This window comes from Brassica oleracea, chromosome C8 (assembly GCF_000695525.1).
Source record: "Brassica oleracea var. oleracea cultivar TO1000 chromosome C8, BOL, whole genome shotgun sequence".
Lineage (NCBI taxonomy): Eukaryota > Viridiplantae > Streptophyta > Magnoliopsida > Brassicales > Brassicaceae > Brassica > Brassica oleracea.
In genome coordinates this window covers 35981992-36008738 of record NC_027755.1, presented here as the reverse complement: position 1 = coordinate 36008738, position 26747 = coordinate 35981992, and the positions used below count along the sequence as shown (strand labels likewise).

Sequence of the window (26747 nt, the reverse complement as noted above, 5' to 3'; positions counted from 1 at the left end):
GAAATTTAGACCCAAAAAGTACTTATAAATTTTCGATTCGGTTTCGGATCGGGTATTTTTTGGTCGGTTCCGGTTCGGGTTTTCGGGTCCAAGTTAAAATGCCCAGGCCTACATATATGTATGCATATCTATTTTTCTTGCAATAAAGATGTCTCCATGTTTATGTACTATATATATATATGATAAAAATTCTCTCTGAGCATTCTCAATGATCAGAAACTCATTTAGTTTCTTAGAATTTATTTTAATATTAAAGAAAACAATAATATAAAAATTGCTTTATGAACCAACCTATAAATAAAATAAAGAGTGAAGACTCTGAAATATTAAAAATGGGCCAAAAAAATTGAATGTAGGCTTTTAACCGAAGCCGATAAATGTAACTGGGCCTTTGGATCAACAATGGGAGACGCAGCACGTCACCCAAGGGTTTATCATTTCCAGATCGATCGTAATCGGAATCCCACAGGTTAACGTTCACCAATTTCTCTTTAGCTTCTCTCCGGATGGCCACCTCCGCCGTCGCCTCGGGTGCCAGATCGATGCTTCGAGCAGCTTCCTCTCGGGGCCGGTTCGCCTCTCAAGCGAAATCCGTCCCTCCCATGTTTAGAGCCACCGCTAGAAGAAGCTCACTGCTTTCACCTCTCCGGTATGCGCCGATTTGATCTCTTTTCTTACTTGTTTGTATCAGAAAAATAGCTGATGGGAAGTTAGCTATATATTTTTGAGTTGTGTGAGATATTTTCGCTCCTTTAGTCCTTTACTCAGCAGTAGAAAGATCAATTTCAATCATTACTTAATAATGACTGTTTTGACTTTGATTGGATGGTAGGAATCCAGTGGAAATGAGCTTCTGTATGGAGTCAATGTTACCCTACCACACTGCCACAGCTTCTGCGCTTATGACTTCAATGCTTTCCACCTCTGCGCATAGCTACGCCTGGCTCTCTCACGGTATCTTTCCTGAATCCACACACATTCTTTGTTTGACCAATCCTCTGTTTCTTGACAACTGTTTCCGTATTGGCTTTCTAGATAGTTTTTTTACCTTTTCTTTGTGTGAGCTTAGTAATATCCATGCTGTTTAGATCGCTGTATTGGTTAGATTTTTCAATGTAAGAAGCTTCCATCAGTTTTAGAACTTTTTGCTAGTTGCTTTGTGCGAAGAACTGGATCTATTGTTGATGTCTTTCTGCTTGACATTGTAAAGAGATGGCACATCTATCAGTTTATGACTTATTTAAAACAAATATAGAATGGTTAGATTTTACAATAAACCGATCAATGTTTGCATTTTGTCTTCTTACATATCTTCTTGAACTAAAACTGTAATGGTCTTGTTGGTTATTGCATTTGAGTTGATTTTAATGGAAGAATCATTATTGATTGGTCTTTTACTCCCAGCTTGCAATGATGATGTGTGATTGATGAGTTAGCCTGGAGATCACTGAAGCTACATTTTATGTACAATACTCTTACCTTGCAAACCCTTAAACCTTTTTCCCCCCCCCTAGAAAACTTGGGAACTAGAACCCTCTTGATTTTCTTGGAGAGATTGTGTTTGTTTTTAGCCTTTTGAATAGATGAGTAACTGATGTTTTGGTAAAATTTGCCAGCTTGCATAGAGGACTTTTGATGATGTCTACAAGTACCAAATGCGAATCCCAGAGAAGGTTTTAAGAGGGTTTAGGCAAAAAAATAGTTGTTGTACTTCCCAAACACAAATGATCTCTTTGTCTTGAGTTTTCTTTTTCATATTGAAGACAGATCCTCCCAAGTTTGAATATCAACTCTCTGTTACATCAACACACTCAACATTGCATCTCTGTTATTAAAGTATCTCTCTGTCTTCAATTGTTTACAAATATACACCCATCTTAATAGTCTCTATGATCTCTGTTACATCGCAAACTCAAAAATTGCATGAGGTCTGTCCTAATTTCTCATATGAAAAAAACATTCATCTTATAATAAGCTCTCTCTGATCCATGTTACATCTTTGTTCAAGGTTCTTCATGTCTTAATTTCTCATATGAAAAACAGATACCCTATCACATCAACTAGAGATTAAAAATTGCATCTCTGTTAAATGGGGTTTTGACACGGTACAAAGTTACAAACACTCATAGTTTCTTTGATCCTTGGGTTTCTGCAACCACCATAGCTAAGGCTTGCTCTTCTTGTGGCTGCTGCGTCTCTTCCTCCTGTGGAAGTGTTTCTTCTTCTGGCTTCTCATTCTCAACAGGAACAACTTCATCCGGATTTAGCTGTACTAGATTCTGTCTCCTATACCGAAATATCACTAGGATGATAAACACTGCAAAAACATGAAAGATTTTTACAGGTTATATATATATATATATATATATTGGTATCAAGCAAAAACAACAGTACTCTTGTCAAGCATTGGTTACCTGCAAAAATCCGGGTTCTAATGCTTGTCAAGTTCCAGAAGGCTGTCACCGCAGAGCCAGCCAAGATCTTCTTGTGTGAGCACACTTGCCATGCTTCGCCTATTCTCGTTTTCACTCTTTCAACTGCCCAAGTCAAATTCAAACCAAGTCAAGATTTTAAAGACACAAACAGACCTCTGCAAACAATGACTTGTAATATGGAAAAGTGTGCAAGTCCATTTTTTAAAAAACCTTTTTGGCTAATTTGATGGGTGTAACACGAATAGAGCTTTGGGACGGTGAAGCTGAGGAAGAAACCTGTTTCAGTAAACATAGAGACATGTCAGTTTGAGTTCCCCCGGTTGTTTTCAGTTTGTAAATGGCATTACCAAATGCGGATAGTCTCCAGAGTGTAATGAGGTGGCCATACTCAGCACCAATTAGCAGAAATGGTGTTACCTGAAGCAAAAAAGAGAAAGAGCAGATGAAACCACTAAAGCCCATTTGCTAGAGAAAGAGAAAGAGTTTATCTATATAGTAATTACTTTGAGTGTCATGGATGGTTCTCCTGAAAAAAGCACACTGGTCTTTGAAATGATCAAGTTGGCAGCGGGAAGGAATCGTCTGGCTAAGCGCAAGACATCATCTTCACTCACATGGAACTCTCTCTTGGCGTATTCCTTATTCCTAAACATGGATGTGGTGAAACTAACTGTCAAACAAAACTGCCGAAAGGGGAAACAAGAAACAGTGAAGGCGTACCTTTGAGAAAGAGTGTTTGACAAGAAGGAGCCGCAAAGTAACACAAGCCCGAGATTGGAAACCGCCGAGAAAAGGCTTCAAAAACAGAAGAACACTTTGATGAGCATTTAAGAATTTGATAAAAGAGTCTAGAAAAAGAGAAAAAATCATTATGTACCTAAAGTTGAGTCCTTTGGCAAAGCAAGAAGAAAGGAAAGAAAGACATCCAAAACCGAACCAGAGTGTCGACTTGGCAACATCCCTCCACATAACCAAATCGCTGATAATCTCTCCAACCCGGTTCAGATCGCTTTGACAAGAAGCGTCATCTTCACAAAAGACAAAATCTAATCAGAATCGAGCAGATAATAAGAAAGAAAGAGAGTGTTGTTTGTTACTTGGAAGATGCGAAGAAGACGAAGAAGTTTGCTTTTGTTCCTTCTTAGTGCGAGCGACGTTGGGCTTACGTTTTCTAGGCTTTGGGGCTTCTTCGATCACACTCTCCGCCACAGCCTCCGACCTTCGCCTGGATCTGCGTGGATTCCTGGGAGAAGCCAAAAGACTCTTTTGCCCTCCTTTCGCCTTCCCCTGCTTGCGAACCACCAACGCAGCAGCAGCAGCATCCTCAGAGGCCTCCATTTGGAGCCGATCGTCTAAACGGGTCTTGGATCTGCGGAGAGGGGAAGGAGAAGAAGAGGCTCTTGGGAGTGGTGGTGGTGGGCAAGGAGTAGGAGTATCGTTGCTCTTCGGAGACAACTGACAAACCAAATCAAGACAGAGATTGGGTGGAGCTTCTTCTTTTTCTTCTTCTTTCGAATCGTTGACACGAGCGAGACGCGAGGCTGATTTGGCGCTCGACGGGCGGTGGTAAGGAGGAGGCGTCGTCTCCATTATTACAAATGACTTGACTAGATTAGGTTTAGTAAATGTGAGGATCTGAGAGGGTTTATGAGCTTTGATGATCAGACAAGTTTCAAGAAAGAAGAGAGACAGTGGATCAGCTAGCCGTTGGGGTAAATATTTATTTTCCTTAAAAAAAAAAAGATTCCTTTCATTTGAATCTTGACGCCAAGCAGCATCTTGGCTCCTCCGTCTATTCTAACGGCGGGTAATGAATCCCCAAGAATGATAAGAGTACGGCTGGGAATTAAAAAAATTTAAGTTACGGTATATGGTGCGAGTTGAGTTTATTTTAACCGGGATGAGTGCGGATCGACTAAAATTGATTTGCAGATATCCATCAGCAAATTCAAAATAAAGAGATTTTTTTTAAAAAATAATAATATATTTTTGTAAAAATATTACAAATATTAATATATAATTATAATTTATATTATTTAAAAATAATAATTAATATATATTTAAATTATTTTTATTATATTTAATAATATTCGCCGCAAATTTGGGTAGAGTAGGTTCGATTATAAAAAAAATTATTTGCAAATTATACAAAAAAGACTTTTTAAAAAGAAAATGACTCGACCTGCAGATCTGCGGATAAAGCATGGCAAGTTTATTACAAAGAATCACAATATAAAACAGTACAAACTATTATTTTAAGTTTTAATACAAAGCAAACAATGTCTTTTTTTTTTTTTAAACAATGTCACACTAATTTGCTTGGGGGTTTGGAGAAGAATGAGAGAGAGATTCTCATGGCTGCTGCTTCTTCTTGGAGTGTCTCAGTGCAAACTTGTTTAGCCTGGAAAGCCCATCTTTAAGGAGCTCTGGCTCCACGGCAAAGGTGATGCGTAGCCAATTCTTAAGCCCCACAGATCGACCTGGTAGGATGATCAACGATTCCTCTTTAGCCAACTTGCAGCAGAATTCCAAATCATCCTTTATATCTTCAAGAACCGATAACTCTAACTTCACCTGCACCAAACAAAAAAAAAACACAAACCCATATTAGTAACCACTGAGGCTTGATGAAACGACAGTGTGGGATTCTCTTACCATAGTGAACATTGACGCCTCTGGTTTGTAAGGGCAAGTGATGCAAGGGATCTTCTTTATCTCCTCGTAACAACTCTCTGAACATTCTCTTAGTGTTTCCAGTACAGATGAGAAGAATTCCTCTTTTGTCTTCTCAAGGATATCAGGTATTGCCCCCTGCCATTGGAAGAAGATAAAACAAATATTCAAAACAAAAAAAAATTCAAGTAGATTCAGTAGCAGCAATGAATAATAAGCACACCTGAATAAAAGTTGTGGGATCTGTCGACATGTTGAGGACGTTGGCAAGACTATGAACAAGCTAACATAAAAACAAAAAATAAAACAAATATGAGTAGTTGAGAGAAAGATGAAGACTGTTAATTAAGCAGCAACAAACCCCAGAATCTTTCATGATGTTATGAGGGTCAAGTGTAACCATCCAGCCAAACCTCCACCCGGGGACGCACCATCTCTTTGATATCGAACCTAACAACATCACTGGGACAATCTCTGCAAACTCAGCCATGGACACAAACGGCGTCTCCCCAAAGGTTATATCCTTGTAGACTTCGTCCGCGATCACAAGCACTCCAAGTTTGCTAGCAGTTTCCGCAATCTTTTGAAGGTGTTGACGGGAGAAAACGTTTCCGCATGGATTGCAAGGGTTGATAACGAGTATAGCAGCGGTTTTGTCATCTGCAAGAGCCTCAACTGCGTCAAGATCGACCTCCCAGCCATTTTCTGGAAGGAGGTCGTAGCGACGGATCTCGAGCTGGCTGAAAGCTGCTCGGGAATCGTACATGGGGTAGCTTGGCCTAGGCAGCAGAATGTTGGCGCCTGGAACCGCCAGCGTGGAGATCAAGACATCGATGGCGTGGTGACAACCGGCTGTCAGATGAACATCGTTCGGACAGATCTGGTAAGAGAGTCCCCGGGAGAGGTACTCTGCAACTGCCCTGTCAAAGGAATAAACAAAAGTCTTTCAAAATAAGCCCTAATTAAACACTTCAGAGTGTTTGTTGCCTTCGAGGACAAGTAAAGTAAAATGCCCTGAAGAATGAAAGTTGAAGGGAGTCATCTTACTTCCTAGCGATAGGAAGACCAGAAGTAGTAGAGTAGTGGTTAAACTGTGCTGAACGGAGAGCATCGCAGACGGCTTCAACTGCGGCTGGATCAGTACGGTAGGAAGGGAAGGGAGAGGGGTCGCCGTGTCCGAGGGGGATGACAGGTCTGCTGTCATTGCGGTCGAGGTTATCAGCGAGGAGGTTCAGAAAATAGCGGACGTTCTGAGAACAAGATAGCTCAACGACCTCATTGGCCCCAAAGTTCCATCTCTTGCCTCCTCCGGTTTCTCCCATTTTGTTGGCTTTGCTTTTGAGTGGAGTGAGTGAATGAGTGGTGCAGGGGGATTTCAACTTTTAAACACACACAAAAAAATATCTTTGGGACAATCAATTTTAAATTCATCTACACTTTCCATCAACATTACGACCCGACTTTTATAATTGACAAAAACGTGCCATCTATCTATGGGCTCTTCGCTTTTTTGTCGACAAGTATTTTTAAAGATCGAGTGGGGTCGAGTTTGAATGTTCCGAAGAGACATCGACATGGGAAAAGAAGACGCCAGTATTTCTTTCTTCCTTTGCTAAGAAATATGCCCGCAAAATCTATAGTTCTTCTATAAATTCAACATATATAATGAAATGATATAATGTTTGACCAAAACAAATTCCCAAACAATCTATTAACCACATTAACTAACAAATCAAATATATCTATACTTTTTTTTTTTGAACAACTAAATATATCTATACTATTAAAATAGAAGTCATGGTTTCTTTCATGTGTGATTTTTTTTAGTTAGACCTTTCATTAGAAATTTAAAAATGTATTTTCTTAAGATTAATAATATAAAATATGTGTAACTAATTTATGTATAATATCTTTTGATATCTTTTCATTTTAAATATAATTATGTATGTTAAGAATTATAACAAATTGGTTGAAAAATATTTTAACAAGATCTCAATTTTTAAAATTTTATTTAAATCTTTTACTAATTTCGTAATAATCTATAAAATGAAATCATATTTTTATTTATTTGAAAAGTGAAAATAATTATTTAAAATAGTATTACACATTAATATTCTCAGTAATCATTTATAAAATGAAAAAAAAAATTATATCATTTTTATTTATTTTATAATCATAATTTATCATATTAAATAATTATTATACTGAACTAAATATGATAAATTATATTAAATTGATATATTAATATATTTTAATTTCATAAATATAAATATTTCAAAATAATATAATATTTTGGCAAAACAGGTTAAGATACTAAACTATATAATACATGTAAACAAATTAGCATATCTTAAATTTTTATATTTGCAACAATATATTATCTAAAATGAATAATCATATAAAAATTCCTCAACGGTAATCAAGAGATTTGAAATGCAGGTAAGAATGTAGCATACATTAAATATAAATGTATTTTCAAATATGTTGTTTCATAAATATATTGATTCGTTTAATAATCAAATGTGAATCTGATAAGATAAATATATAATAATTAGTAACAAATAAATGTGACGGTTTGAAAGAATTGATTACTACATGTAAAATTATTTTATTTGAAATAGTTATATAAATATTTAAATATATGACTGACATTAAAAATATATATATGTAAAACAAATATTTATAAATATATAAATCAAATCAAATATCCGTGCGGTTGCACGAATCAAAGTCTAGTTATTATTACATCTAAAACATGTTTTCTTGCTTGTAAATTTATTCTCGAAGCTATTAACGATAAATAAACTATATTAATTTTAAATAAACTAAATTAAGCATTTTTTGCAAAAATAAACCATTTAAAACAAAATTAAAACGAATATTAAATATCAAATCTATTATTCTGAACAAAAAAAAAGAGAACCTTACAATTAATAAATAAAAAAACTTTATTTAATTAACTAAAATATTTCATCTAAAATTGATTACAGATAAAAAAAATTGATTTATTATTAAAGGTGTAATCTAAAATTACAAAATTAAATTTAAAATTTTTGAAAAATAATTTGAATTAAATTATATAAAAATAAATTATATTACACACAAATACTTATATACAATCACGTTATATTTTCTTAAAATTAGAATTAAATAGATAATATTTATTGAAATATCTATTTTTAGTCACATTTATTTATTTCTTCAAATAAAATTTAATGTTGTAAAAACATATCAAATTTTGAATATAAAAGGAAATGAAAAGAGAAAACCATTTAAGCCAAAAAACAAACTTTAGTAAGAAAATATACTCAAAGTAAAGAAAGATGCAAAAGAAAGTATTATAAATAGATTGAATTTCTTGGAAAATTATATAACAATCATAAGATAAAAACAAGAGAAGAACTTAGGATAAAACTTGATTTCATAAGATCTAAGAATGGCCAAATGGAGTGCGATCGTTTTAATAATGATGACGGTGGTTGCTATTGCGGTCACAGCAGAGGCAAAATATGACAGAAACGAGTGGCTTAAATGTTTTCGCAAATGTTCTAAACCTTGCAAGACTCACGATGGTAATTGTTTTGAACGTTGTAAAGTTCAATGCGGTGGCCCAAACCCTCCTCATGGTCCAGGAGGACCCCTTCCTCCCCCTAGTTCTCCTCGGTATTAATGTTTCTACTCCTTTTCTCTACAAACATTCTAATGCTATGTATTATTAATGTTTCATACAAATTATATATTGTGTATTTTCACTAACAGAACTTTACATGGGATGACATCTGCGGAAGTTCGCGAAGGGAAAGAAAGATAAAAAAATACATAGAAAGTTTGTGATCATGTCTGCAGTCTTAACTTCTTGTTAAAATTGAATAAATGTAGTGATAATAATATAATTATTTCTAATTTATGTTTCCACATCTTATATAAGTCCCATAAAGTTAAGAAAACTATGACAAAAAAATAAAGTTAATAACAAAAGGTAAAAACAATATATTACAAAACAAAACTACTAACACAAAAGAGATAATTGACTTTACAATTATTATTTCAGATAAAATTGTTCTATGCTTTTATCAAAAATTGATTGCTCGAGAAATTTATATAATAAAATTTCCATGTAGTATAAATATAAATATAAATATAAATGTAGAAATAGAAGATCTTAAAAGTCCGAGATATATTTCTGCCAATATTAATAAAATTATCTAAATTTGATCGTGATTTTGAACTTGTTCTTTTCTATGACCCCTCTTAACTAAAGTAGTAATTAAAAAAGGAAAGAAAAAATCGGTTCATTTACCAAATTTCCGAATTGATTTTAAATAAATAGAAATAAAATTAAATTCAACCAAAAAGATAAAAAAAATAATGTTATACTTACAGTATGGTTAATTTATGTTAGTGCTAAATAACACTTCACCGTCGAAATTATGTGTGCTTGGTATAGGAAAATGTTTTGTTTAGACAAAGATCATACCTTTTTTTATGGCGAAAGATCATATACTTTATGAATGTATATATAGCATTAACGTTCAAACCATGCTACCTCAATATTCTGCTTATACTACCTCAACTTGATCAGCAACTAAAACTACTACACTACAAAAATGATCATATTACATTACAGAACTAGTATCAGAAAATAAATTATTGTAATTTAAATTACTTATTAATAAATGATACAAATTATGTGTGTTTAACATGTTATAACAATTGATGTTGAACCTTATAATTTTTTCTTATATGAATCTATATTAACTTACATCACCTATAAAAAATATTGATATAAATATGAGTTACATTTTCTAGTTTTCACTAATATTACTACAAAGTTAATATCACTTAGATAAATGATGCAAAATTTGAGATCAGTACTTGGAATCTTGTAAGAAACCCATCTCCGAAGGTGTCTTGGGTGAAAGGAGTTTGGTTTACTGAAGCTACACCGAGATTTTCTTTCCTCATTTGGCTTGCTATTCATGATAAACTAGCAACAGGAGATAGGATTCTAAGGTGGAATCCCCAAGCCATTTCTACATGTTGGTTATGTAAGACGGAAGCTGAGACTCGTGATCATTTATTTTTTGAATGTTCTTATTACTCTAAGGAAGTCTGGAATGGAACTATCAAACACTTGGCAGGGCATGGAGAAGTGTATAAATGGGATCGAGTGATTCGGATTGTTGAGAAATGATTACACAAGCGGAATGCGACTGTGTTACTGCGTTATTGCTTTCAGGCTGTGGCTTATGAGATATGGCACGAGAGGAATGTGAGAAGAGTTGGTGAGGCATCGCAGCCAGCTGCTTGGCTGATTGCAAAGCTCGATAAGCTTATTAGAAACAGAATATCTTCACTGAGAAGGAGGGTAGGAGGAAAATATGAAAAGATGATGGAGGATTGGTTTGACAGAGGATAGTGGAGTTTTGGAATTTATAGAAAGCATAAATCTTTTGGATTCTTTTATTGTCTTTGCATATGGAAGCAGATAAAAACTCTGTACAAAGGTTTTTTTTTATTTGAATAAATTTAAAATTCTTTCAAAAAAAAAAAAAAAAAAATTTGAGATCAGTAATACATAATGATGCGTAGTTTGACACCATATAGACTTTGTTTACTAATTTGTTTCTTTTTCAACCCTTTATTGTTAACACATTTTCTAATTCCAAAATCGCATAAATGAAATTGAGACCTCAATCATTTAGACTAATGGACCAACAACCATTTGCACGAAATTTCTTTTACATTTTGGCGAAATTTTATCATCAATGGTTTTACAAGAGACCAGACTTTATATTGGTCACATATATAGCACATATAGCTTGAGCTTTTACATGTCTTTTTATCTCTCTTAGACACTTGATTGGTGAAAAAATTATATTAGAATCTTACAACGATACAGGAGATGTCATCTTTGCTTTTCCTAGAGATTGCTTCTTCTATCAACTCCTTGGCTGCCTCATGTGGATCTTTTATGCTTCTGATCGCGTCCACAGCTTCTTGGTTTGACATCACCTGTTATTGTTAATACAATACATCGTCAAAATCAAATTTCAGACACTTTCCCACAAAAGGTCCGCCTTAATTACCTTCCAAATTCCATCACTCGCGAAAACAATGAACTCGGTCTCATCATCGATTGTCTGGTGTGTTATGTCTGGTTCTGAGCTCAGATGTATCTTTAAGCTCTTATCTCCAAACGCCCTCGCAACCGCTAGTTGTCCATCAACTCTTGGAACGTCCCCTGTAACCCATTCCATTCAGGGATCCGTCTATCTCAATTATGAGTGTAAGCTAAGCAACTAACCTGGAATATTGGACACAAAGCCGCCACGGCTCTCTATTTCCTTTTGCTCCTTGCTTGGTTCGTGATCAACCGAGAGCTGAGATGCAACGCCATTCTTTGACATCACCGCCCGTGAGTCTCCAACGTTAGCAACCACTAGCTTTTGCCCATCAATCAGAATTCCAGTTACAGCAGTTGATCCGCCTTTGCCAAGTTGAAGTGACTGCTCTAATATAAAAGCATCTGTTGATATGTATGCATTCCTTATAGCCTTGTCCATATCAGTCCAAAAATCTTTCTGAGGAAAATAAAACAAAATACACACACTTGATTATAAAATTCACAAAAGCATTTTCATCCTTCTGAAAACAATATTATTATTGTTTTGCTTAATAACATTTGATATACGTACCTCTTTGAGTATGTTGTCAAAAAGATTGGTCTGCAAGTACTTGGCCACGTCATGTCCCAAGTGACCGTCAAAGATGGCAAACAAACCCAAATCGTGATTGTCCACTTTTTTGAACTCAGACACAGCGTAGTCCTCCATGGGATGGTTTGATTTGCCCTTGACAAAGTGAAAACCGTGGGAGATGTTTTTCCATGTCCTGCTTTTACCTCTGCCGGTTTCAGATCCGCAGAATCCAGCCTTCATCTATATATATTCAAAGCAAAAACATAAAGAGTTTGTCCGGAACGCACACAAGAGATTAAAGAGACAAAGATCCATGAATAGACACACACTGTCTCTCTGCACATTATTCAAACAAAAAACACATCCAAATTCTTCAATAAGAACATTATGTCTTATATGGGTTGGGTTTTTGGACTTATTACTAACCAATATAGATCTAAAAGGGGGAGTCAACAACTGCACAAACGACTCAAACAAGCACAAGAAGTTATAAAGACAAGCTCTAGAAGAATCAATCTCCAGATTACACTAGAAAATCAACTGATAGGTGAATGGTGAGCATACCTTCATCTTATGGAGAATTTCTCTGCCTGTCATTGTGAGGATGAGACTTTAGTTTATGTGTATGAAATTTGAAATGATTCAGAAGACAGAGAGAGAGATGTGTTTATTTAGGACAGTGAGGACGCGAAGAGGCCGGTATCAATTATTGTGGCTTCTTCATCCCACTTTTGCTGACGCGCTCTCCGCCGACGACTTTTCTTCCATTGTTCCCTCCCCACGCCCTTTTTCTTAATTTATTTATATTTAAAGGCAAAACTAAAGTAGTAATAATTCTACTAAACAAATGCTTTTTGTACTGATATTATTGCTAGATTCTGACATTTGCCGACACATATTAGAAAAAACGACGCAAACATTATTGATGGTATAAAACGTAAGATTTACACTAATAACGTACGCGGCAAGTCTCTCTGGTCTATTTCAATCGAATGATCGGACCGGTTTGCTGCTGGCTCTTTAAAACCGGGCGGGCTTTGTCAAATTGGACCAAATAAAATTGGTTCGTAATAAAAAGTCTTAAAACAAACAACGAGGCCCACAAGTATTGATGGGCTAAAGAAGTCCAACAAGTTTCGAATTTCAAAAGTTTTCACTTCCCTCTTTCTCTCTCCACTCTCTCTTTCTCAAGCCGAAAAGAAAGAAAAAAAGCTCTCAGGACAAAAAATATCTATCTAATCTCTCATCTCCCTCTTTCGATTCCAAAACCGTCCATGAGCTCCTTATCATCATCACCCACCTCCCTCGGCGACCCGCTCTTCCCCTGGCTTCTGTAACTCTTTCATCTCTCTCTCTTTTTTTTTTTTTAAATTATCGATGTAATCTTCGGGGTTTCTTTTGATTTCAGGAAGATTCGAAAATCGACGGAAGATGTATGCTCCGGTAGAAGTTCCGGCGAAGATCTCGACGAGCTTCTCTACGAGTGTATCTCAACTCACAAGGAAGATGCTCGGTACCGAAACGACGTCAGATTCCTCAAGATCTGCTTCCTCTACGTAATCAATCCTCAAATCCTAGAATTGGTTTTGTTGATTAGACTGATTGATGATTTAATCGAATTGTTTTTTTTTATTATTTTTAAATTGCTTCATTGACTTTAGCTTGAGGGCAGTGAGGATTTCGAGAGTGTTTATAAAGAAGTTGAGGAGAATGAGATATGCATAGGGCACTCGTTGCTCTACGAATGGTATGCCACTTTCCTCGAGCTCAAAGGATTATGGATAAGAGCACATTTGGTTTATCAGACTGGTCTTTCTAGGTTATCTCTCCCTCTTTATTTTATTTTTCTTTGTTTTGTTTGGAAAATTGTTGCTAATTCTTGGACATTTTTGACAGGGAAGCCCAGCCATTTGACAGGTTAAAAGAGGCTCACTCATTCTTCTTGCAACGAATCTCTAAGCGGACCAAACCATCCTCCCTTGTCAAGGTTTTAACTTTTTCTAACAAACTAGCATTTGGCTTTTACTTTGGGATTGAATGCAAGTTTCCTTCTGTTCAGGTTGGTGAGGCGCTTTTTGTTAACCCCTGGGAAACCTCCACTGTGGACGGTTTAATTCTCAAGATTAAACCCCAGCTTCTCAAATATGATGTAAGCTTAATAAATCTTTTTTTATATATTTTCCCATGATTCAATCTAAGATGTCCTCTCTGAGTTTCTTTCTTTTATGTTTGCAATCATCAGGGTTACTATGCAACCAACAAAGCCTTCCCCTCCAAAGCCAACTTGTCTTTTTTGCAGAACTTTTCAAGAAATAAGATCATTGACATAGGTATGGTAAAGATTCCTCCTCTTAATGTTAAAGTTGCATTGTTGAAATTATAAGCAGTCTTATGGTGTTATTGATGATGAGCAAGTATGACCAGGATGCATTGGTTTTGTGTATTTTTGCAAGGTGGAAGGAAGTACCAGATCAAGGGATGTGCTGGTCAAGGTGGTTTTGCTCAAGTGTTCAAAGCATGCATTGACTCCAATCCTGATGAAATTGTTGCTCTCAAGGTAGGTTAGCTATGCCCCTTTTCAAATCACATTATGGCAACAATTTGTTAGGTACCCTTTACATCACATATTGCTGCTCCCTTTACAGGTACAGAAGCCACCTTTCCCTTTGGAGTTCCACATGTATCGCCAGCTTGATCACAGGATCCCCGAGAACCAAGTAAGCACTCACTCTTTTGCCATTAATTTTTACTAGATCACAGGCGTTTACTTATTACTCTCATACTATGCTGCTAGAGATCAAGTTTTGGATTGGCTCAGAGAGTGCACATGTATTCAGACTGCAGTATACTTGTGTGCGATTATCTATCACATGGGACACTCCAGGTTAGGTTTCTGATGGACTCTTTACCGACGGGATAACCTATATGCAAACACGCTTGCTTACCTGTTTAATTGGCCTTTATATTTTGAAGGACGTCATAAACTCGTATGTCGTTGTTGGCAAGTCCATGGAAGAAGTTTTGTGTATGTATTACACAGTTGAGATGCTGTACATGCTGGAAACTCTGCACAGTGTTGGAATCATTCATGGTGATTTCAAGCCAGACAATCTGCTCATCCAATACCCTCCGTAAGTTGCTTGATTAGGCCTTTCTGCATTAACAATCGTAGCAGAGACTGAGATACCTCAACTAATATAACTTTGCAGGAAAAATCTGACCGAGACAGGCTTTCATGAAAAAACAGGCTCTTGGAGCAATCAGGTATCTAGCTTAGCTACGAGTTCTGATTCTTATATGTCTACATACAATCTGATGAAAGTTGAAACTTCAGGGTCTGTGTCTTGTGGACTGGGGTAGAGGAATAGACTTGAGCCTGTTTCCTAGCACCACCCAGTTTACAGGAGATTGTCGTACGTCAGGCTTCCGTTGCACAGAGATGAAGGAGAACAAACCTTGGAAGTTTCAGGCAAGGCTATTTTTAACTCCCATTGAAGAATTTTGTGATTGAACTCTTTAAGATAATGGAACGTGTGTTATATAGGTGGACACTTATGGACTCTGTGTAATCGTACATATGATGCTGCACAACACATACATGGAGATCGATAAAAAACAATCTCTGGACGGTGGCCACGTAAATTTGCCAAGAACTTCCTTCAAAAGGTGCGCAAACCTGACATGGTTTCTTCTTGTTGTTTTTGTCTCCCGAATGAAAAGCAATATATAGAACAGAATGTTCAATTCACTAAGCTGTTTTGCAGATACTGGAACGTAGATATGTGGAAGGAACTGTTCACGAAGCTGCTCAACAGTGAGACGTGTGAAGATGACACAGAGACACTGAGGAGTCTGAGAAAGTCGATGGAAGCGTATATATGCTCTGATCCTAAGCTCATGGACAAGCTTAACGAGTTACTGGCCAAACAACGCGTCTCTTTATGCTCTTCGTAATTATAAAGAGTCTCTGTAAAATCTGTTTGTGTGTGAAAAAAAAGAAAGAAAGAAGGAAACCTTTTTAGACACTCTGCTTGCCTCTATCTCAGTGATGCGCAATATGTTAGTTTGACTAATTTATGTATTTCCACTGGTCCTACTTTGTATCTCGCATCACATGTATTGCTGTTATCCATTGGTTAATGTAGTTAAGAAGTCAAGAACCCAGCCATAATACGAAATTTATATATCTCTTTAACTTTAGCAATGAATGAATGAATGAATTTTTCATACAAAAGTGGGGGTTCAAAAATCTATAGTATACAATCTGAATTCAATCGCAAAATAGTCACAAATTTATCATACCTTCATGCTTCCCCGGTTACCTAATCGGTTAAGAGGCTACGTCTTCAAGACACATTCCGGTTAGCTCCATATCGAAAACTCATCATTAGTTTAACACTCACTTCCCCCTAATCAATTAAATTAATAATTACAAGTCATTTATTACTTGCGTCACACACAATCACACGACCGTTACAGCTGCATGACGGCCCATACCAGTGGACAAACTACCAAGCAGACCATCGTAGTTCAACATAGAAACTCTAGGCTTCGCCCTCGGCACCCAATTCTCCGGCTCTGTTGTCTTTGTGACCGCTGCTCCCAAGGAGTTCGATCTTTCGCACGTGCCAAGCCACTTGGCTTGCATGTACTTGTGTTTTCTCCATGGTCCCATATGCATTTTATTGTCTCTCAAGCATTTCTTTCCCGCGATGCACAATATTTTGATCAAAGATCGGAGCCTATCGGTTTTTCCGACGTAAACCTCCGGCAATCGGCTGATAAGCCTTTTGTAATCTTCACCGCATTTTGCTATCTCGAACTCTGCCCTGAATGATAGCTCGATCACGACTCGCATCTCGCCTTTCTTGGAATCAGATCGGTCCACGATCTCTATGTATTCGTGTTCACCTGATTTTTTAAATTTAAAAATATATTACACGCGTCAGTCCAAATACTCGTTTGTCCATTTGAAATCCGATTTTGGGTTGATATTTAAGCAACAAATTAAAAAAAGTTTTACACCAAAAAAAACAAATTAAAAAAGTAAGAAAAAGACTTTGTGTTCGTGTGGACATAGTGTTTGTCCATTTTTTCTAACAAATTATTTATTTTAGATATTTTGCATTGACGTGATCATCTTGAGGAATGATGGCTGAACATTTCAGAGTATTTTAATAATAATAATAATGAGTAAAAGACGTTGTCCTAACCTGCAGGGATGTCTTGAGAGCTTCTCCATTTGGATTTGGAGATGACGCAGTCGTAGCCGGCCACATCTCGGAGGTGTCGAGAGATTTCACCACGTAAGCAGCTCCGGCAACCGCCAGCAACAGGTCGCCGGCAGACACAATGAAGACCCTTTGATTTAACTTGTTTCAAAGCTTCCTTTGTCGCTTGTCTAATCTTTGTCTCAATCGAACTTGTCCTATACAGTGTTCCCTACACAATTAATCCAAACAAAATTTAGACCGTGACTTTATATATGAGCTAAAATTAAAATTACGTTTAATTATGTTTTTTCAAAAGGAAAAAAAAAAGGTACCTGGAGAAGTTGTTCTTGTTCATGCCAGAAAACTTTGTTTTCTTCGGAAGTGCAATTGCTATTGTTGTCGACGTCGTCTGTATCTGAGCCTCCGTTGAGATTGAAGTCTTCCGGTGACTGGTTTCCTTCATCGAGGAAACCGAAGAGAACGTCGTCAGAGCTAGCCATTCCATCGAGAAATCTCATGATGTCATCGGAATTTTGCCGATCCATCGGTTTTTAAAAATTTTAAGAAAAGGAGAAAAAGATTTGTATTTATTTTTGTTTGTATTTTATCTATGGGGTTGAAGAAAAACAGAAGAGAATTTATATAGTGTGGGCATGAGGGAGATGGGACCCGTCTGAAATCAACGAAACTGATACAAGGCGCCGCGAAAGTGCGGATTGGTGGTGATGTGTCGAACTGTGATCGGACGATGTGTCTGATCTCAAGATGAATGATTGCTCAAGACAGCTAGTATCCATGTCAGCATGACTAATCTCGTGAGCTTCTCCGGATAGACTCTATCATATTCTAGTAATAATAAACAAAAGATTCCCTTCAAGCACAAAAGGGATAGTGAAATAGACGTCTGACGTTATCAAGAAGAAAAACCAACAAAAAGAGTACAACAGATTATTTAATTTTATTATTAGGAAAATCGGAAAATATAACAATGAAGTTTACCAAAATTTGCATTCACATATTTCATGCTCCGTTTAATGTCCCTTGCTCTTGATATATATAATTGTTTTGACTGTTTATGTGTAAACTTATGACAATTTCAAAGGAATAATACAAAAAAAAGACAAGGACGTTGTTTTTAACATTTCTAATCAGATGCAGTGATGTGAGAATGAGTCAGTCCTCCACATTATTAGTTGGAGGCTAATATAATACTATTTTCACTCTTATATGTTAAATTTGGTATCATATATAGCACAATAAAAGAAAATTAAAATATTGAACTTTGTTGAATTCTTGTTTAGTTTTGTATTATTTGAAATATTAAAAGTTATTTCATGTTGATAATTATGATTTCTTTTCGTATAAAGAAATTGACAATCGGCCTGGGCGTTCGGATCTTCGGGTCGGGTTCGGGTCGGTTCCTTTCGGGTCCGGGTCTTTTTGGGTCCTAAATATTTAGATCCAATAGTTACTTAGAAATTTTCGGTTCGGGTTTGGGTTCGGGTCGGTTCTTCTCGGGTCCGGATCGGTTCGAGTCTATAATTAAAATACCCATAAAATACCCGTAATTTTTCGGGTCCATATCGGGTCCGGGTCGGGTTCAGGTATTTAGGATCTGAAAAGGACATGATATACTCAATTCCATCAACTTTAGTTGAATATTTGTCATATATATCTAAAATTTTACAAAACAACTTAAATGAAACTATTAATAATTAAAATAAAATATTTTAAAACTCTAAATTTTACATTTTAAAGCTTTATATTACTTTAAAAATGTTAAAAATAATAACAAATGTTGTTAACAAAAGATATTTCAACTAAATCATAAAATAATATATATAAAATAGAACACAAAATTATCATAGTTTTAGATATACATGTTTTTAAGTCATGTACAAATCGGTTCTTATCGGATCGGGTCTATTCAGGTCAGTTTTTTCGGGTTCGGGTCTATTCGGGTCGGTTCCTTTTCAGTTCTGGTTCTTTCGGGTAAAAAAAATTTAGACCCAAAAGATACTTGTAAATTTTCGGTCCGGTTCCGGATCGGATATTTTTGGGTCGGTTCCAGTTCGGATATTCGGGTCCAGATTAAAATACCGAGACCTAAGACTCTCTAGCCATCTTATTAGAATGTGAACCAAATAACAAATTATTTTGCTTTTAGGATATTTCCAACCTCATTTCATATTCTACTCTAAAATAGAATGGAAAATAGAGTTATAAAATATATATATATATATATATATATATATATATATATATATATATATATTACTCTATAAACTTATTTATTTTTAATTTGATCTCATTCCCGTTTACACATAAACACACTTTTTATCAAACTAATCTATGTAAAGAGTAAAGACACTTTCAACCTTTGTTACACTTTCTTCTTCTTCTTTTGAAGGGACACACTTTCAATAATACAAAATCTTCTTTAAATATTGTGTTTCAAAAAAAAAAATCTCAGCTAATTTTGTTCCTCCTCCAAACTAGAAAACATTTGTAAATGGAAGGTAAAAGTAATAATTTTGAGATATAACCCAAAAAAACGTAAGGGAAATCAAAATTGTTATCAAAATCTTTTTTTTTCTTCTCATTGTCTCTGTTGAACCATTTTAAACCTTAGATATCATGTCCTCAATTTGATATATTCCTTACTCCTTCCAATGGCGTTTTCTAATCATGCAAGTTATCATCTAAAATTTTATTTTTCATCTAGAAACTTAGCAAGACGAATGCTTGTTTTGCATATTTTAAATTATTGCCACCAGTTCAACACTGATCAACAGGAATTCAATATCTATTGTCTAATATCATGTGGCTTAAATTTTGGATTCATATATAGGGCATGAACTCATCCATTATAATTTATGGTCTCAAGTTACAAAACCAAAAATATAGTTAATGGTCTCAAGTTCTGAGAGCATAATTAACCCGGGATTCTTAGGATGAGGTTCTTATCGGAAGTTAAGAAATTGTTTCTTAACTTTTAACTAAAAAAGCTAAGAACCGGTTATTAAATAAGGACTTTAAGAACCGGTTCTTAAATAAAGACTTTAAGAACCGGTTCTTAAATAAAGACTTTCATCTCCGTGGGAAAAAATGACGTTATTTATCCAGAAACAAAAATAATTTATCGATAGTTACTTGCAATGTGAATATCAACACTTGGCACTTAGCATTGCATTTGCATTTTGTTATATTGATCAATTCAACATTAGACAAGCAAATTGAAAGTGTAAGCGCTGAAATTCTAATATAAAGGGTATATTAAATTGATTAATTACCCAAGATTCACGAAAGCTCTAAAGGTTGACTAAGCTTATTTCACATCATTTAGCCCAATGAACATAGATGTTTTGGATTCTTTTTCTGATTTATGCCCCCATATTTTCACCAATAGTGATCGATGATTTGTTTAGATGGATGATATGTCATGTTGCCTCTCCATACTTATGCAATACCTTCATTATAAGATTTTGGCATTGATCAACCTCGGCTTTGCACACAAAAAAAAAAAACTATTGTTATAGAAGAGCAGGTGGTTGACTGCCAGCCCATCCTCACCAAAGCTAATACATTTGATGCTCTTTGTCTCCTCAGCTTGTTTCAAAAGATGTGTTAGACCTTCCACACACATTACAAAAAGGATATGCGATAATGGATCTTCCTGTCGCAATTCTGTATGAAAAATCACCATACTATAAGTTTTTTTTTCCACCATACTATAAGTTTGATGAGAACATATTTAGTACTAGATTATTATACAAAAATTTATTTACTTATTAACAAAAAGAACCAAATTGTGATTTTCCCTAATCAAAATAAAGGGGGAACAAGGGTCTGTCTTAATTAATCGAATCAAATATATATAACATTAGATTTTATACTAAACAAGTATTATTTTATGTGAGATTCACATGGTTGAACGTTTATCGAAGAGGACAGAGGAAAACTCTGAATCTAGTGACGCTCAGACATGTGGTCTGTTTTCATAAAGACTTTAAAAACCGAAGAAAATATTTGTTTATTTTTTCCTTTTTCTCAGTTTTAAGAACCTGAATGAACTTTTTCAACAGGACATACACTGACATGAACAACTAGTTTTATTTCCTGAATATCAAGGGGAAAGAGTATTTAATAATCCCCTATATATTATTTGTGAAACATTACAACTTATTTTTGTAGCCACGTGTCATCACTACGATGATTCTTAGAATTATTAGAGAAATATGTTGGTCCATCTAATTATATAATAAGCTTTTTATTAAATTAATCATAAATTCATTATTAATGTCATTTATTATTTCCTTAAATAAAGATTACAGAATTGCCTAATGTGGCTAAAGTATATATAACAATTAATGATTTTGAATAATAAAGATCTGATAAAAAATAATGTATATTCTATCAAATTTGTTTAATTTTAAACTATTAAAATAATTTTAAAAAATCACAATAACCATATTATAAAAATTTAGATTTTTCTTTATATGTTATATTTTGAATTTAAAAACGACTATAAATTACTAAAACTATTAAAATTCCCACATTCAAATTTTGCGATCCATAGTTTAAAATTTTTGTTATGACAAAATACAAATGATTACAAAATCATATAAATAAAAGTTTAATTTAATTAATCATTAAGATTTAAAATATATATGTATATATATCATTCTAAATTAAACTATAAACCATATTGAATAAATAAATATTTTAATTTCAAAATTTACTTTGAATAATTTTTTTTGATCAAAGTTTTGAACTAACATTGATAAATATTTTTAAATTATAAATTACAAAAACTATTAATCGCACAATGAAAATTTTGTTATCAGTAATTTAAAGTTTTTGCTATTAAAGATACACATGATCAAAAAAACATATGAGTAGAAAACATCATTTAATAGACATTAATATTAAAAATATACTATGTATGTTAATATCATTTAAATTTAATTATATATCCTATCAAATTTTTTAAAAAATTGTTTGGATTAATAAAATTGATTTATACGTTCGCACCAATTTAATTATATATGTAATAGTTACTGACTTTTAATTATTCAATATATATTTATTATTTCATAATATGTAAGAACATATAATACATAAAATAATTTATATATATAATGTTTATCCCGCGCAAGGCGCGGATCTTAATCTAGTTATAAATATTATTGTAACTGTATACTCAAGAAGAGGCTTTCATCTACAAAGGGTGGCCTATATTTTTTTTTGTTCAAAAAAATAAAGTAGGGTGACCTATATTATTTATGTTTATTTTTTTTTTCCAAAGAAGTTACACTGGGTGAGGTTGTTTTTTTTTTCCCTCAAGAATTTATTTAATAAAGGGGCAAGACCCACCATTTTTACAAAGCCCAACTTACTAACGGGCCAACTAAGAAAACACAAAAGACCTCAAGCCCAACAAAAGAAACCCTAGGCTTAAGAGAAGGTGATGTCGGCCGCAGTCTACGCTTCAATCCGCAACATCACCTCCGCCTCGACCATCCCCGGAGAACCACCCACCGATTCACCGAACCACACCGGAGTTCTTAAACTCTACACCGTCTTCACCGCGACCGCCAACAACTCAAGTGCTTCTAATATCGGAGAGAATCAATCGTCACTTCGAGATCTCATCCGCCATCGTTCAACACAGACACCAAGGAGAAGGCTTCATTCTACTTTTATAATACTTTATGTATCTCTATGTTTTTTTACGCTAGAACTAGTAAAAATTAGGTGATGATTGTTTGCATTGGTTTTGAATTTTAGTTTATAGATTTTAAATTTTTGTTTTTTTATTTTGCGTACATTTTATTCAAAAAATGTACTAATTCAAAACCTTAAATTTTGGTCGTCCGGTTTCTGGGTCTGGGCCGAGGACCCATTTAGTATTTTGTTTAGCCCGTAGTCTCTTGTACTTTAAGCCGTTTTTTGTTGTATTCGGGCTTCAGCCGATTACTGGGCTTGGTCCGTTTATTTAATAATAAAAAAAAGCATTGGCGGAAAAAAAAGTAACCTTAAATTTTGGTTTATGTTTTTCAAACTAAAATAATAAAATATTTATTTTAAAACAATAAAATATAAAATATTATTATTATGACCATAAATAAATAAAATTATATTACCAGTTTATTTAAAAATATATTCTAAAATAAAAATAAAAATAATAGCAATATTTGAAGATAAATTTAATTTATTATCTCCCGGAAAATATACAATTAATTCAACTACTATTTTATTTATTTTAATTCTTCGCTGATGTGGTGAATAGAACAGTAGTTAATGAAACCAATATTTTACCGCAAAAGCTCCTCCAGAATTCACGCCTGATTGTCCACACAGACAGACAGACATCAAAGGGCCCCCACATCAAAGTGCGTGTAATTTGAATCTGAACTTACTTCCTTTCTTCTTCATTCTCACACCTCTCTGCTAACATGTGGGCATTCATCAGTTTCGCATTTTTGGGATCAAACTTTTCATCCTGAATGCTTCTTTTGTTGGTTTCGTATTGGAAAATTTTATTCAAAAAAAAAAATCTTTGATCTGGGTTTGTTTCAATTAAAGCTGAGATTATTTTTTTCCTTTTTTGGGTGTTGATAAAAAAACTGGCTAGACTACAAGCGATCCTAAAATACCACCACAAGCTACCAAGACCGAGAAGAAGCATGTCTCCACCAGGAAACGGACCAATGGTCCCAATACTAGGCTTCCTTACATGCGTTGCGTTTCTCTATCTCTCCTTCGGAGATTTGTGGCTCGATTACAACAGGGAGGCGGAGCTAGGGTTCGTGAGCCGGAACGGGACACAGTTCGTGTTGGATGGTAAGCCTCTGTATGTGAACGGGTGGAACTCGTACTGGTTCATGGACCACGCCGTCAATGATCATAGCAGGCACCGTGTCGGTGCAATGCTCGAAGCTGGATCCAAAATGGGCCTCACTGTTTGCAGAACCTGGGCCTTCAATGATGGTGGCTACAACGCTCTCCAGATCTCTCCTGGCAGATTCGATGAACGTGTCTTCAAGGTACCCTCCTTTGCCCTCCATCTACGCTTTCCCCGTAGGCTCTAAACATTATTACACTTGGAAGCTTCTCTTAGGATCTTTGTTTTTAGATAGTTCCACTTTTTTTTTCTTAAAAAAAAATTCAGTATTTTTGACGACATTAGTCAAGGTTGAACTTATTTTTAATAACAATGCCAGCGAAGATGATTATAAATAGAAAACATGGCAATGTAGCACATCTATTTATTCCACTCTCTCTCTCTCTCTTAGTGAAGTTTGTATAATGTGGTTACATCCCATTTTTTCTCTCTTGATGAAAGCTAATGATATAATGTGGTTAGGCATTGGATCATGTAATCGCAGAGGCGAAAACACACGGTGTTAGGTTGCTTCTTAGCTTAGTGAATAACCTACAAAACTATGGAGGGAAGACTCAGTACGTTAACTGGGCATGGCAAGAAGGTGTTGGCCTCAGCTCCTCCAATGATTCATTCTTCTTTGACCCATCTATCCGCAGATACTTCAAGAATTACCTCACTGTATGTTTTTGAATCCTTGTCTCTTTCTAGCCTAGAGACAATTTGTTGTTGTTAGTGATGTTGAAACTCTGAATATGACAATTTGGCAGGTGCTGCTGACTCGCAAGAACTCGATAACGGGGATAGAGTACAGAAACGACCCTACAATATTTGCGTGGGAGTTGATAAACGAGCCTCGGTGCTTGACCGATATCTCTGGGGATACTCTCCAAGTGAGTTTGTTTGATTATACTTAGTGTTTTTGCTGTTAATAAATAATTAGTAATTTTGATTCTTCTTCTTTTTTTGTGGGGATTCATTCAAAAAGGACTGGATTAACGAAATGACAGCATTTATTAAATCGATTGACAAGAAGCATCTTCTAACAGTAGGCTTGGAAGGTTTCTACGGCCCCAAGAGCCCAAAACGGCTGACGGTAAACCCGGAAAGGTGGGCCTCTGAGCTTGGTTCAGATTTTGTTAGAAACTCTGAGTCCCCAAACATTGATTTTGCATCGGTTCATATCTACCCTGATCACTGGTAAGTAAGCAGACTCTCCCTCCCTATATTATTATTATTTTTTAAACAAATAAAATTCTCATGCATTGGGTGCAGGTTCCACGATCAGGGGTTTGAAGAAAACCTAAGGTTTGCGGTGAAATGGATGCAGTCTCATATGGAAGACGGGGACAAGGAACTGAAGAAGCCTGTTCTCTTCACGGAGTTCGGGCTCTCGAATATGAACAAGGACTATGAGCCATCGCAGCGTGACCGGTTCTACAGAGCAATATTTGATGTGGTATACAAATCAGCCAAGCGGAAGAGGTCTGGGGCAGGGACATTGGTGTGGCAGTTTTTGATACAAGGCATGGAAGGGTTCAACGATGAGTTTGGGATAGTGCCGTGGGAGAAAGATTCGATACAGAGACTAATGATGGAGCAGTCTTGCAGATTGGGTCGGGTGACAGGACGCCTTCTTCAGGACAAGAAGGCGACAGAGATATGTTCCAACAAACCATGATCATGATCATGAGAGAAGTACACTTAACTATACAAAAGTAGAACGCTTGAGATTAATTTACTTGGGGTTTCAAGTCGATATCAATTACAAATTTGTAATATTTATCCTCGTAACATTTTATTTAATTATTCTAACTTTGGCCCCGATCATTTTGAGGTATACATCTTGTGCTTTTCCATTTTGTATTTGCGGGGATATCTAGTCCGCACTGAAAAGCATCTTCTGGCTGTTGGGGGTAGGAAACTTGCCTTGTATTATACTGTAGTTGTATTGGTTACAAGAAATAAAAGAGCTGATGATAGTTGGATGGGAGAGAATATGGTGAGCCAAAGAAGCTTATTTTGGGACCTGTTGGCACAGAGTTCTATTTAAGATGGATACTGACCTCTATTTTACACAAAAACGTAATGATGATCAATTCATCCGTGATAAAATGAAAGAGGAGAATGTTTGTTTTTAGAGAATGTCACACAGATCTTATGAATGGAGCATGTTCTTGAGATGTGTTAACAAGATTTCAAGAGGACAAGAATACATGATTATTATAGTTCTTGGTTCTAAAAACTCTCATAATAGAAGTGTACAGTTTGAAGTTGGAGAAGAGAATAAATACATATATATTGCTTGCAGTTAGTCTCTAGGTACATACAATCCACGCTCGAATTTAAATAATTTCGGCAAATAAATGCTCCATAGACACAAATTTGAGATGAAGACAACAACGCACCTACAGCGAAAAGTAGGTATCAACCATAAGAAGTCCTAACAAAACTTTTCTTTTGGGAAAAATATTTAACAAAATATGTGGAAAGTCTCTAAGATCAAACTCGAAGTAATAAAATCAAAACAATAAAGCAAGACTTGATGATTGGGCTTCAGAAGAGTTTATCATTCAATCAGTTGCTCAAAGCCTATAGCTTTGATCAGGCAATGTAGGCAAAGATATGATTCATCATCACCAGCCTCTTTCAAGAAGAGCAGAAATACAACTGTAACTCTCTTCTAAGAAAACAAAACTAAGTAAGCCTCAGAATGGAATTATTTTAACTAGATATTATTGGATTATCAGACAATGTAGGCAAAATTTTTGAAACATCATATGCCTGAGAAAGATCCTATAAATTATTATGACCCTTGATAAAAAAAAAAAAAAAAAAA

General features: G+C 35.2%; 7 protein-coding genes and 1 long non-coding RNA gene across 10 annotated transcripts; 4 read left to right on the top strand and 4 right to left on the bottom strand.

The window, feature by feature from the left end:
- Positions 1–393: 393 nt before the first annotated feature.
- LOC106307867 (protein NUCLEAR FUSION DEFECTIVE 6, chloroplastic/mitochondrial) lies at positions 394–1867 on the top strand. 2 transcript variants are annotated; one of them, XM_013744950.1, is made up of 4 exons: positions 394–649; positions 833–954; positions 1405–1464; positions 1617–1854. In XM_013744950.1, the coding sequence occupies exons 1-3, from the start codon at positions 507–509 to the stop codon at positions 1422–1424; spliced, it is 285 nt and encodes a 94-aa protein (XP_013600404.1). In that variant the 5' UTR covers positions 394–506; the 3' UTR covers positions 1425–1464; positions 1617–1854. The 2 variants fall into 2 exon arrangements, with proteins under 2 accessions (XP_013600404.1, XP_013600403.1); XM_013744949.1 differs by lacking the exon at positions 1405–1464 and having other exon boundaries at positions 1617–1867.
- Positions 1868–1900: 33 nt separating this feature from the next.
- On the bottom strand, positions 1901–4248 carry LOC106307866 (reticulon-like protein B17). Its single transcript, XM_013744948.1, has 8 exons — positions 3533–4248; positions 3313–3463; positions 3156–3230; positions 2939–3080; positions 2783–2852; positions 2646–2711; positions 2415–2537; positions 1901–2317 (listed from the first exon to the last, which is right to left on the bottom strand). The coding sequence occupies exons 1-8, from the start codon at positions 4023–4025 to the stop codon at positions 2124–2126; spliced, it is 1314 nt and encodes a 437-aa protein (XP_013600402.1). The 5' UTR covers positions 4026–4248; the 3' UTR covers positions 1901–2123.
- Positions 4249–4666: 418 nt separating this feature from the next.
- On the bottom strand, positions 4667–6487 carry LOC106307600 (tyrosine aminotransferase-like). Its single transcript, XM_013744593.1, has 5 exons — positions 6156–6487; positions 5470–6028; positions 5332–5391; positions 5091–5246; positions 4667–5009 (listed from the first exon to the last, which is right to left on the bottom strand). Exons 1-5 carry the CDS (start codon positions 6428–6430, stop codon positions 4788–4790), a joined length of 1272 nt encoding a protein of 423 aa, XP_013600047.1. The 5' UTR covers positions 6431–6487; the 3' UTR covers positions 4667–4787.
- Positions 6488–8476: 1989 nt separating this feature from the next.
- Positions 8477–9011, top strand: LOC106311348. The gene is made up of 2 exons (XR_001263997.1): positions 8477–8771; positions 8868–9011. It is a non-coding gene; the product is annotated as an uncharacterized LOC106311348 (long non-coding RNA).
- Positions 9012–10808: 1797 nt separating this feature from the next.
- On the bottom strand, positions 10809–12549 carry LOC106310071 (probable protein phosphatase 2C 58). The gene is made up of 5 exons (XM_013747267.1): positions 12374–12549; positions 11807–12049; positions 11416–11692; positions 11198–11352; positions 10809–11123 (listed from the first exon to the last, which is right to left on the bottom strand). Exons 1-5 carry the CDS (start codon positions 12404–12406, stop codon positions 10989–10991), a joined length of 843 nt encoding a protein of 280 aa, XP_013602721.1. The 5' UTR covers positions 12407–12549; the 3' UTR covers positions 10809–10988.
- A 453-nt stretch (positions 12550–13002) lies between these two features.
- Positions 13003–15905, top strand: LOC106310066 (mitotic checkpoint serine/threonine-protein kinase BUB1). Of its 2 annotated transcripts, XM_013747262.1 has the most exons (14): positions 13004–13142; positions 13218–13365; positions 13471–13628; positions 13706–13796; positions 13869–13958; positions 14052–14139; positions 14263–14366; positions 14455–14526; positions 14604–14693; positions 14783–14940; positions 15019–15073; positions 15144–15278; positions 15354–15475; positions 15574–15905. In XM_013747262.1, exons 1-14 carry the CDS (start codon positions 13084–13086, stop codon positions 15761–15763), a joined length of 1560 nt encoding a protein of 519 aa, XP_013602716.1. In that variant the 5' UTR covers positions 13004–13083; the 3' UTR covers positions 15764–15905. The 2 variants fall into 2 exon arrangements, with proteins under 2 accessions (XP_013602715.1, XP_013602716.1); XM_013747261.1 differs by having other exon boundaries at positions 13003–13142; positions 13706–13958.
- Positions 15906–16078: 173 nt separating this feature from the next.
- On the bottom strand, positions 16079–17628 carry LOC106310070. The gene is made up of 3 exons (XM_013747266.1): positions 17355–17628; positions 17023–17251; positions 16079–16720 (listed from the first exon to the last, which is right to left on the bottom strand). Exons 1-3 carry the CDS (start codon positions 17565–17567, stop codon positions 16272–16274), a joined length of 891 nt encoding a protein of 296 aa, XP_013602720.1. The 5' UTR covers positions 17568–17628; the 3' UTR covers positions 16079–16271.
- Positions 17629–23429: 5801 nt separating this feature from the next.
- On the top strand, positions 23430–25823 carry LOC106310067 (mannan endo-1,4-beta-mannosidase 2-like). Its single transcript, XM_013747263.1, has 5 exons — positions 23430–24071; positions 24392–24589; positions 24679–24801; positions 24897–25108; positions 25184–25823. The coding sequence occupies exons 1-5, from the start codon at positions 23712–23714 to the stop codon at positions 25587–25589; spliced, it is 1299 nt and encodes a 432-aa protein (XP_013602717.1). The 5' UTR covers positions 23430–23711; the 3' UTR covers positions 25590–25823.
- Positions 25824–26747: the final 924 nt, after the last annotated feature.

What these genes read in the sequence shown, in the direction of transcription:
- LOC106310070 (XM_013747266.1), bottom strand. Translation starts at nt 17,567, where the DNA reads ATGGATCGGCAAAATTCCGATGACATCATGAGATTTCTCGATGGAATG. An exon ending in AACAAGAACAACTTCTCCAG is followed by an intron (nt 17,252 to 17,354) that starts GTACCTTTTTTT and finishes TTAATTGTGTAG; the next exon opens with GGAACACTGTATAGGACAAG. An exon ending in CTCTCAAGACATCCCTGCAG is followed by an intron (nt 16,721 to 17,022) that starts GTTAGGACAACG and finishes TTAAAAAATCAG; the next exon opens with GTGAACACGAATACATAGAG.
- LOC106307866 (XM_013744948.1), bottom strand. Translation starts at nt 4,025, where the DNA reads ATGGAGACGACGCCTCCTCCTTACCACCGCCCGTCGAGCGCCAAATCA. An exon ending in AACCATCCATGACACTCAAA is followed by an intron (nt 2,853 to 2,938) that starts GTAATTACTATA and finishes TTTTTGCTTCAG; the next exon opens with GTAACACCATTTCTGCTAAT. An exon ending in CCATCAAATTAGCCAAAAAG is followed by an intron (nt 2,538 to 2,645) that starts GTTTTTTAAAAA and finishes TGACTTGGGCAG; the next exon opens with TTGAAAGAGTGAAAACGAGA.
- LOC106310071 (XM_013747267.1), bottom strand. Translation starts at nt 12,406, where the DNA reads ATGACAGGCAGAGAAATTCTCCATAAGATGAAG. An exon ending in TTGACAACATACTCAAAGAG is followed by an intron (nt 11,693 to 11,806) that starts GTACGTATATCA and finishes TATTTTCCTCAG; the next exon opens with AAAGATTTTTGGACTGATAT. An exon ending in CGAGTGATGGAATTTGGAAG is followed by an intron (nt 11,124 to 11,197) that starts GTAATTAAGGCG and finishes TAACAATAACAG; the next exon opens with GTGATGTCAAACCAAGAAGC.
- LOC106310067 (XM_013747263.1), top strand. Translation starts at nt 23,712, where the DNA reads ATGTCTCCACCAGGAAACGGACCAATGGTCCCAATACTAGGCTTCCTT. An exon ending in TCGATGAACGTGTCTTCAAG is followed by an intron (nt 24,072 to 24,391) that starts GTACCCTCCTTT and finishes TAATGTGGTTAG; the next exon opens with GCATTGGATCATGTAATCGC. An exon ending in TCTCTGGGGATACTCTCCAA is followed by an intron (nt 24,802 to 24,896) that starts GTGAGTTTGTTT and finishes TCATTCAAAAAG; the next exon opens with GACTGGATTAACGAAATGAC.
- LOC106310066 (XM_013747261.1), top strand. Translation starts at nt 13,084, where the DNA reads ATGAGCTCCTTATCATCATCACCCACCTCCCTCGGCGACCCGCTCTTC. An exon ending in ACAGGATCCCCGAGAACCAA is followed by an intron (nt 14,527 to 14,603) that starts GTAAGCACTCAC and finishes CTATGCTGCTAG; the next exon opens with AGATCAAGTTTTGGATTGGC. An exon ending in CAGGCTCTTGGAGCAATCAG is followed by an intron (nt 15,074 to 15,143) that starts GTATCTAGCTTA and finishes TTGAAACTTCAG; the next exon opens with GGTCTGTGTCTTGTGGACTG.
- LOC106307867 (XM_013744949.1), top strand. Translation starts at nt 507, where the DNA reads ATGGCCACCTCCGCCGTCGCCTCGGGTGCCAGATCGATGCTTCGAGCA. An exon ending in TCACTGCTTTCACCTCTCCG is followed by an intron (nt 650 to 832) that starts GTATGCGCCGAT and finishes ATTGGATGGTAG; the next exon opens with GAATCCAGTGGAAATGAGCT. An exon ending in CTACGCCTGGCTCTCTCACG is followed by an intron (nt 955 to 1,616) that starts GTATCTTTCCTG and finishes AAAATTTGCCAG; the next exon opens with CTTGCATAGAGGACTTTTGA.
- LOC106307600 (XM_013744593.1), bottom strand. Translation starts at nt 6,430, where the DNA reads ATGGGAGAAACCGGAGGAGGCAAGAGATGGAACTTTGGGGCCAATGAG. An exon ending in GGTCTTCCTATCGCTAGGAA is followed by an intron (nt 6,029 to 6,155) that starts GTAAGATGACTC and finishes TTCCTTTGACAG; the next exon opens with GGCAGTTGCAGAGTACCTCT. An exon ending in ACATCATGAAAGATTCTGGG is followed by an intron (nt 5,392 to 5,469) that starts GTTTGTTGCTGC and finishes TTTTTATGTTAG; the next exon opens with CTTGTTCATAGTCTTGCCAA.